Source organism: Carya illinoinensis, chromosome 3, assembly GCF_018687715.1.
Source record: "Carya illinoinensis cultivar Pawnee chromosome 3, C.illinoinensisPawnee_v1, whole genome shotgun sequence".
Taxonomy (NCBI): domain Eukaryota; kingdom Viridiplantae; phylum Streptophyta; class Magnoliopsida; order Fagales; family Juglandaceae; genus Carya; species Carya illinoinensis.
In genome coordinates, this window is record NC_056754.1 from 13296019 (window position 1) to 13306406 (window position 10388).

The window sequence follows — 10388 nt, forward strand, 5'->3', positions numbered from 1 at the left end:
TTAAATTATACTTTATCCATAGGGTAAATTTCACCTTTTGATATTTTACTTCATTTCGAGCTCCCCCAATAGAAATTTTATTAAATCCTTGTGAACAACTGAAATTTTTGATGGTGAAACAGAGCTTGTGGGTCTTTCTTTCTTTGAGGTGGAACAAAGAAATATCATAAATTTTTAACTGAAAATTCTAAAAAAACAAAGATTGAAAGCATATATAAGAGATCAATATTCCAGTACTTTACCATCAGCTTTAGATAACATAGAACAAAGATAGATTTGGAGATCAAGGGGTGGGGACGTGGGGTTACTGTTGTATAGTGTACCATGACATTTCATCAAGGGGGGGAAAAAGGAAAAAGAGTGCTTTTATCAGGGTGGAGTATCTAATTTAATAATGGAAAAAGACTTTTCTGGCATATAAACTCTTGGACTATGAAGTCAATTGCAAATAATGCATAGAAAATCAAACTATTTGTTCTATGGAGGAAAAGGTTTTGCCAAACAATTCAAATTCAAACGAATCATGAAACCAATTAAACAGACAATTCATAATTAATACCGTATGGAGATATCAAATGATATGATTAGTATGTTTCATAACATTGTGGAAGCTAATTAAAGATCATCGAGAAGAAGATTGAAAGTTGAAATAATTGGAGAATGGGACCAAAACTCAGCTAAATCCCATGTGGGCTGATAGCCTGATACTGTTTTGATGCCAGAGATCGGAGACTGACATCCTCAATTCATGCATACAGCATTTTCAGAAAATAAAAAACGATATGATTATTTTCTGGTCTTAGAATCGATATCATTAACTTTTAGATGCTAAGTGGGTGTGAGTTGGAAATTAGATGCCCAGTACTGGATATTGACATCAATGGAGACATGCATGAAAGGATTGATCGATAGAAAGCAAGGATGGAGCTGACTACTTCGAAAAGTTGCAGTGCATTTAAGATCACATTTTAAGCTTTTCTCAGACAACAAGAATCTAACAATATAAGGTGATCTGCAAAAGCGAGTGATTGTTTTCTGTTTCCTAGAACCTAACCACTAAAATTAAAGACCGGCCCCCCACAATCACATGGCCGATCTTTGAGAGAGAGAGAGAGAGAGAGAGAGAGATAATTCACTTATGTAGTTTTCAATATATATATTTATATATATAAGAACAAAGCCAAAGATATTGGAACATTTCAACTATATCTTGACGATGTTAGTTAGCATGTTTGGAAGATCTTTGGAATTGGACAAGTAGTACTCTTGCTTCTTGGGTTACGTTGCCTAGTTTGGTACCAAACTGATCGTCTCAACTCATCTCATCTAATCAATACAATTTTTTTAAATTTTAACACAAAATATAATAAACAATTCAATCTTTTTCAAATCCCAAAATAATAATAATATTAAAAAATAATATTCCAACAATATTTTATTCTACTTTCAACTTTCATCTCAACTCAACTCACTATCCAAACCCAACCTTAATTTGGTCACTAATTAAATTAATACTTCCAACTTTCAAATATCTTCTTAATCTCTAAGCTAAGCAAGTAGTTATACAAAATTAATAGTACTATCAGATGATCATCAGCTAGCTGATCTAATGATCATCATTCACATGGCCGGCGGCCGAGTAACAATTGTCAACAAGGCGGCCATAGAAATCATACAATCCTCAAGCGCCATGAAAAATCATTAGCTAACTTTGCAAGTGGCCATGCCAGAACGCCATTATATATGTATGTGTGTGTGTGTGTGTGTGTGGCGCTCATGGAGGGAGCTGCAACAATTATTTAACTGTGTGAAAACAGTTTCTAATTAGACATATTTTCCCATCTTCTGCTTATAATAGGGTCTAGCTTAAAATAGGTTTGGAATTGTTAGCTTAAATAATTACTCTAACATGGTTAAGGGTTTTCAGATAACCAAGTTTTGCGCTCAAAAACTATGATAATGATGATGATGATCGATCAGGAGTACTTCGACTCAAGCTCGAAGTGCCAACAGCAAGCTCGCAGACCTTATGAGAATTTAGGTCTAGCTTACGAGGTTTGATAAGCATGACAAGAGTATTCATACGGTACAAAAATGTCACGTTCCTTTTAACATCGAGAACAGATGGATCACTTGGGAATTCGTTTTGTAATCATCGATATTCCCATAATGGGTACTGGCCAGTGGGTGTGAGTGAAGAAACACCTACGTACGTTCATAAACTGCAGTAACCCACTGAGTAAAAGCATATTATATAGCTATATAAGTACTAGCTCTGCAGATAAATCAAAATTATATATGATTGGGTGCAGATCACATGAAGAACCCCAAACCCAGGAGGAAAAATCAAATAAACAAACAAACCGAAAGTAACCAAAGATCATACCCACCGTTGAGAGTACTCCAAGCTCATCATGTAGTGGGGGTACCTATCTAATATGACATTGATCGAAATCCCATGCTAAAATGCTTGGCCACCCTTCCACCAGGACAGTAGCCGGCCTCCAATTATTAGATTCTAATTCAGAATATTATATGTAAATATATATAGCTTTGCTACAAGTGTCAAGAGGAGCATTAATATATGGCACAGGATTTGCATTAATATTGCTGGTCCACCGGATCATCTAGCTAGCTATATATACAGTGGTAGGATAGAAAGCTACCTGTACGTATAGCCAACTTGACGATCTAAGACCTAACACTCAAGCTGCATTGGACCCGCCACTTAATTAATCTTGTGGTCAAATGTCTTAAACCCCCACTTTCAATGGTAGTTCTTTCGACTTAACTTCATGAAATGATGCCTTTCCACTCATCATCTGCACTGTCCCGCCCATCGATCATATATACTAAAATATCTCTTGCAACAAATTAAAGCTAGGCCAGGGTTGATCGATGATCAGTATCTAATTTTTTTTTTTTTCCAAGTGATCATCAATTGCCTGGCAAACGTTTCATACATGATTAAATATGTTCGAAATTGAAATGCATTTATTTTTCGCAAATTATATAAGTACTGTTTGTTTCTTGCTTGTAAAATACTTTCATAGAGATTTATTTTCTTCTTCAACCTTAAGGAAAATGGAGTTTTACTATATGCAATCATTTTTGTATATTATTTGCGCACTCTACTAATGCGATTGGTCAAAACAGTTATTTTATATTAAAAAAAGTGATGCGACCAATCATATTAGTAGAGTGCATTAAAAATACGTAAAAATAACTGCATATAGATCGAGTTTTTAAAATGGGTGCGGGGATCATATTTAACATACAAACTGCATGAAATCGATTGCCCTGCCAAACTCTTTCAAAAGGTCGATGGATAATTAATTTTATATACTTGATAACTCATAGTTACATAGAATATATATATATATATATAAGATTAATAACTATTTAAAAATAAATTTATATATATTCTAGAACTATATATGTATACAATATCTGTTTTTCATTAACTAATTAATAGGCTCCGGCCAGGTATTATGAGAGGTTAGAATATTAGATAATGCCCTAGTACTTAAGTTGGCAGCAAACGATCGAATATACAAATATTTAATTCACGTAAATGGTCTATGTAATTACAATATCCTCACGTTGATCAGAACAGGTCAAACGACCACTTGTCAATTTTGTATTGCCTGTCATGTCAATTAATTATCAACAAACCATGATATTGCACTTACGGAAAGTAAACCATCATCATTAAATGAATAGATAGCTCTATATAATTAATTAACCAATTAATTTATAAGTAATAATTAAAAAGGAGAATTCAAACTTCAAAGATACTTCATGATCCCTAGCTGTAGCTAGTTAGTGATAGGAGCATTTGATCGATCCGTTCTCCAATTACTATATATATATCTATATATGTTTCCTCAGTTTTTGGGCACCAAGTGCCAATGAGCATCAGATGCTGTTTGTTTCCTTAATGAATTTTTCTGTCCAATATAATATTGAACGGTCCTCATAATATTGGCCGGACTCTATCTTTAAGGAAAGTTTTATGGACCACCCTTTGAGTAGTCCTTCAGGTTTCAACCTGCAGTACTAAATCAAATACCCATTTCTTTCTTACTCATTTATTTATTTATTCGATTAAGCAAGTACTCTGATCTGTTTGTAGAACGTTCTTTGAACCCTGGATCGTTTTCTTCATCCAATATTCATACATTGCATGGTTCGAGAGATCCCAGCGGTACTTACTGCATGCTTAGATCACCTATAATATTCAAGCGAGTCATGATCATGATATAGTACTACTGGAAACCAATATTTAACATATATGGCTCATGAGAACATTATATATATATATATATACACACACATTAACGACAAATAATTTTGAGTGTAGTATATATATAGTACTATTTATTAGAGAATCCATGGAGTACTTCAGAGAATATCATCACGATCTTCACAGTAGTTTGTTTTTCTTTGAATATTGGCAGTCCCCAATATGCTATAACAAGGAAAGGGCCGGGACCAACTCACATGCACTACACCCCACATGACAAACAAATCCACCATGATCAGGTTACACTTTTATTCTTGCAGTACCTAGCTGCATATATAGAATAATTGCATGCACTAGCGAATCCAATCAAACACATAAAGATGCATTGAACAACAAAGGTACGGAGGAGGAGGAAGAAGCATAAATTCTTCTCCTTTAGTAAGGATGGAGGGAGGCAATACACGTGACAAGTCAATACAAAAGTAATGATCATCATCTTCTGTTATATATATATATATATATATAATAAATAAGGATACAATATTAATATTCTTTTGTATAAAGCGGTTTAATTCCAACACTAGCCATTGTCTCCGATGAGTACTATATATAATCTTGAAAGACGAAACCAAAACAAATTGCAGCAATATATAGGCTCCTTCACCCATCTCTTTTTTGTTTTACCTCGACTTTTGTCTGAGGGAGCTGGGAGCTTTTGAATTATAATATTGCAGGTGAGACACCGTTCATATATATACACATTTTGGTTTTGGCCAAATTATTTTGTGCATATATATATATATATATATTGATGATCTTGATTAATAAAGTAGAAAGCAATATTGCCTAGTGGCCAGTTGGGGTAATTTATAGTTTTTGTATGGTGTGTGTCTAATGTGTTTGTTGTTAGATAAAGACAGTTAAAAGTTAATTAATATAGGAGTACAGACCGGTAATCATATTAATTAACTATGGATGCAAGCCTAATTAGGGTCATGAAGTGGAGACCACAATCATGATTTGAGTTCTATTACATTAATTTACACATTTGACATAAAGTTAGGTCAAATATATAATGAGCCTCATGACTCAAAGCAACCTTAGCATAATCCCATGAACTGATGAACTTAGACATCGATCTTTATTAGAATTAAGATGTCGGCTGTGGGTACTCTATTTTTTTTTTAGTTTTTATTTTTTTTTTTAGGGTCCCATGAATTCCTTTTTCATCTATTATATATTGTTCATGGACTTATATATAAGTTAAACGGCCTAGCTTTCAAGGGCACACGTAGGAAGCATGCATTCTTCTTCTACTTTTTCTTACTGGTTTGTCTCTTTATATATATATATATATATATATATATACCCTACTATTAATTATTAGCACGACTCAGGCAGCTTGCAACTCAAATTTCATGCCCGTATCGCCCTTTTTTATTCTAATAAATCCTCCATGTTACAAACATGTACATATATATAAATTAATTGTTAGATAATTTCAAAGAATCGATTTGCAGTATTTTTATTTTGTCATAATAACATGTTATATCATTAAAAGTTTAATATTTATATTAACAACTATATATAATAATGTAACATTTTGTGATAGGATGGAAATTAATTACAAGCTGGCTGTTATCCACGATAAGATTCTAAACGGACATGATACATATCTTCTATATATAAAAAGTGTGTATGAAACGGAAAATTTTGTTTTAACGGTTTTTCTTGTTTTTCCGTTAAAGTTAACACCGTTTGTTTTAACGGTTTGGCACATAAAATGAAGACATAAATGTTGAGAGAGATAGCATTCAATGTTGTTATATGATTTATTAATCTCAATAATTATAATATTTAATAGTTTATATAATAATAAGTAATTAAAGATTAATTATTATATTTTTTTCTTTCTCCTTAACATATACACGTGTATTAGGTGCATAAGATGTGAATCCCTAAGTATAATATACATATATTATACGTTTCATTAACTCAGATTATTGAGTATTCAAAATTTAAAAATCTCATATAATATATAATATAAGTGTGTTTAATCAAGTGTTTTTTTTTTCCCATGGTAGTAGGACGTAGCTTCCGCTAAGTCATATTTCATACGTAGGCTTGCTATGATAGGCACGTGACAAAGGCCGTGATTCTTGAGCTAATCAAGAAAGAGTAAATTCGGCCAACAATTTCAAAATATATTTTATGATTTATATATATGCTATATATAGAAAATATTATACCACAAATTTTATAAAAAGATTATGTTTTAACTTTGTGTTGTCCCTGATCGACTCAACCAATAGCAAAATAAGAATTTCAATATTGTCTCTATTGATTGTCTACAAGATGACATAAATTGATGAATTATAATACAAATATCAAACGACACATATTTTGAACTACCGTTTGTGTTAGACTTTTATTAAATTTTTCGCATACATCTTTACTAAAATTATAGATGTTATAAACATGTATTGGATTATATAATATTTTGAACTAATTTTTTTATTTTCTCCAATATGCCTTAAATTATTAAGTGACATCAATAATTTTTATAAAATATATATTATTTTTTACAAATAATCATTTCATAAAATTAGATAAACGTGCTTTGCACGTTACTCCCACCTAGTATATATATATATATATGAAAAATTCTACTCATAATTCCTTTAGCATACACCATACAAGATTTTTTTTATTTTTTATTTATTTTTTTCCTTAACAAGTATGTGATATAAAAATAATGGCTGATAAGTACATAGAAGAATTCAATTAATTTAACAAGAATAAAATAAAAATAAAAATAAAAATAATATAATAATATCATATATACATATATATATATATATATATATATATATGCGCATTCATCATTAGAAAGTAAATTAAGATAGTAGAGAGATTTGACCCAAAAATGATTTTTTAATGGGTTTGATGGGATGGTGGAAAGAGTGGAATTTGGGTGGATGGTTGACTACCCAGTCATATTGGGCCTTAGGTTCATGGAAGCTGCTATATTATGCCCTCGTTCCGTCCCTAGTTTACCTCCACTGCTATCTCTCAGACTCTCACTACTCCATCCTTAATTTCCTCTTCGATCAAAACTGTTCTCATTCTCTCTCTGTCCTTGATCTTCTCCTTGTTCTTCGGGGTTAGGTTGTGCATGCAAATGATCAACTACTACAGCCTCTCTCTTCGGGTTAGGTTTTGAATGCATCTCAGACTTACCCATCTTGGCTGCCAACCCTCTAAGTACTAATTAATTCATATTAAGCTTTCCTTTGGACATTAGGGAAAGAAAATAACCAAAAAAAAAAAAAAAACACACGTTTCCAGCTTCTTTGTTTAATTCTCACAAATATCCTCTGATCTTGGTTTCGATTCAATCAATTTAAGATGGGTGAGAACGCTGCCACAAAGTACCACCACCAACACCAAGTTTTTGACATCTCCATAGATGTGCTTCCGCAGAGTGGCTCCAAATGCTTTGACGACGATGGTCGTCTCAAACGAACTGGTAAATATACATCCAACCTAGCCTGCTCCACGTTCAAATCTATACTCTGTTCCTGCACTGTCCTTAAAATCTTGAGTCTTTTACCGATTAACATCGTTCTTGTGGTCATAATATTATCTGATATCAACCAGGGACTCTTTGGACTGCAAGTGCTCACATAATAACAGCTGTGATTGGATCTGGGGTGCTATCCTTAGCCTGGGCCATAGCTCAGCTAGGATGGATTGCTGGCCCAGCTATGATGCTTCTGTTCTCCTTTGTCGGTTTCTACACTTCATCACTGCTTGCAGACTGTTACCGTACCGGTGACCTCGTCTCCGGCAAGAGAAACTATACTTACATGGAAGCAGTCCGGTCCATTCTTGGTAAAAACTTGAGAACCTGATCAGTAGGGTTATTTAAACCAGTAACTACGTATGGATCGTGAGGATCTTTCAACGTTCTAATATACGTACGTGCATTATATATCTTTGTCAGGTGAAGCTAAGGTCAAGGCTTGTGGGTTTATTCAGTATGTGAATCTTTTTGGAATAGCCATTGGATACACTATCGCAGCATCTATAAGCATGATGTGAGTCTAATATCCAAGCAGAACTAATGTATTTTTATTTTCTAATTATTTCTAATTTCTTTCTCGATACATTGCGTTCTAATTACTTGGAACTGTTTGTTAAGGATTTTGAATAATTTTAATTGACTGACAGGGCAATCAAGCGTTCTAATTGTTTTCATGAGAGTGGCGGGGAGAACCCATGTCAGATGTCGAGCTATCCATACATGATCTTGTTTGGTGTAACTGAAATCTTGTTTTCTCAAATCCCGGACTTCGATCAAATATGGTGGCTATCAATTGTCGCCGCTGTGATGTCTTTTACTTATTCTTCAATTGGTCTAGGACTTGGAATTGCCAAAGTTGCAGGTTGAAAAACCGATTCAAGTTTTCTGAAATAAGTTTGTTGAAATTCAATGATTATAATATGCGTGCGTGCGTGCGTGTGTGTGTAAACTGACTCTAAAGCTTTTTTCTTAACTGATGAGCAGCTACGGGAACTTTAAGGGGCAGTCTCACTGGAATAAGCATTAATAATGTGTCCCAAACCCAAAAGCTGTTGAGGAGTTTCCAGGCTCTAGGCGACATAGCCTTTGCTTACTCATTTTCTGCCATCCTAATTGAAATTCAGGTATATTTTTTTCGTTGGGATTAGAAACAAAGAATATAATATCAAAGGCTTAAAACCTATATAAATATGATTATATGTATATATATATGTATGTATATATATATGTGTGTGTGTATATTAATCCATCCTCCCTGCAGGACACAATCAAATCTCCACCATCAGAAGCAAAGACAATGAAGAAGGCCACGGTACTTAGCGTTTCGGTGACGACCGTATTTTACATGCTTTGTGGCTGCACGGGCTATGCAGCTTTTGGTGACCTTGCACCTGGAAATCTCCTCACTGGTTTTGGTTTCTACAACCCTTTTTGGCTTCTTGATATTGCTAATGCTGCTATAGTAATCCATCTGGTGGGAGCATATCAAGTTTTCAGCCAACCTATCTTTGCTTTCATCGAGAAAAGGGCAAAACAAAAATGGCCAGAAAGCGGATTCATCACCAAGGAATTTGCAATCCCAATCCCGGGTTGTGGCCAATATAAACTAAACCTCTTCCGTTTGGTTTGGAGAACGATGTTCGTGGTCTTAACCACCGTTATATCAATGTTGCTTCCCTTCTTTAATGATGTCGTGGGGATTATTGGGGCACTTGGGTTTTGGCCTTTAACTGTCTATTTTCCTGTGGAGATGTATATTGCACAGAAGAATATACCAAAGTGGAGCACTAGATGGATATGCCTACAAATCTTGAGCATTTCTTGCCTTGCAATATCAGTTGCTGCGGCTGCCGGTTCCATTGCGGGTGTCATGCTCGACCTCAAGGCCTACAGGCCATTCAAAACCAGCTACTGATCATGATCTCATTCTCTGGGTATCTTTTTTGGATCAACTTACCATTGAACAAAAAAGATCAAAAAGAAAAACAAACATCATTTATATTTCAGTTCCATGTAAATGAAACAACCTAATTAATGTGGTTGGTGTTGGTGTGGTTTGATTTATGTAGTTCGATTTCAGTCTTTCATTTGAAGGCTTCTGGTTTTTCAAAAAAAAAAAAAAATCAAAGAGATCGAGGAATGTACTTTGTATCATGTAATTATCTACGTGAAATCGAAAAAATGAGCATCCGCTTCTTAATTCAAGTTCATCCGATCAGTTCTAGAAAAATTTAGATGAAAAATCTTATATATATATATATATATATATATCACTCTATTACCACTTTCATCTTCTGTACTCAAGAGATACACTGTCCATCAACTTTTAATTCTTTTAAGAAAAGAATAAAAGATAATTTAAGAGCGATCAAAATGTCACATATTATGTAGTGAGAAGATATTAAGATGAGAGAGTCATGATACGTGCATAGCATTACTCTGTTAAGAAATCTAATAATAAAAAATATTCAGATTAACGGACGGGGAGGTAGCTAGCTGAGCGTCAACCTCGCAAAGCCAAGGCTAGCCGTAACCGTCCACCACTAGCAATTGAAG

The 10388-nt window shown here is 33.9% G+C and overlaps 1 protein-coding gene across 3 annotated transcripts; it reads left to right on the plus strand.

Moving 5' to 3' along the window:
• The first annotated feature begins 4842 nt into the window (after nt 1-4842).
• LOC122303342 (amino acid permease 2-like) lies at nt 4843-10037 on the plus strand. Of its 3 annotated transcripts, none has more exons than XM_043115094.1 (7): nt 4843-4980; nt 7655-7775; nt 7907-8140; nt 8253-8346; nt 8480-8694; nt 8817-8956; nt 9094-10037. In XM_043115094.1, the coding sequence occupies exons 2-7, from the start codon at nt 7655-7657 to the stop codon at nt 9745-9747; spliced, it is 1458 nt and encodes a 485-aa protein (XP_042971028.1). In that variant the 5' UTR covers nt 4843-4980; the 3' UTR covers nt 9748-10037. The 3 variants fall into 3 exon arrangements, with proteins under 3 accessions (XP_042971028.1, XP_042971026.1, XP_042971027.1); XM_043115092.1 differs by lacking the exon at nt 4843-4980 and adding an exon at nt 7268-7457; XM_043115093.1 differs by lacking the exon at nt 4843-4980 and adding an exon at nt 7270-7510.
• Nucleotides 10038-10388: the final 351 nt, after the last annotated feature.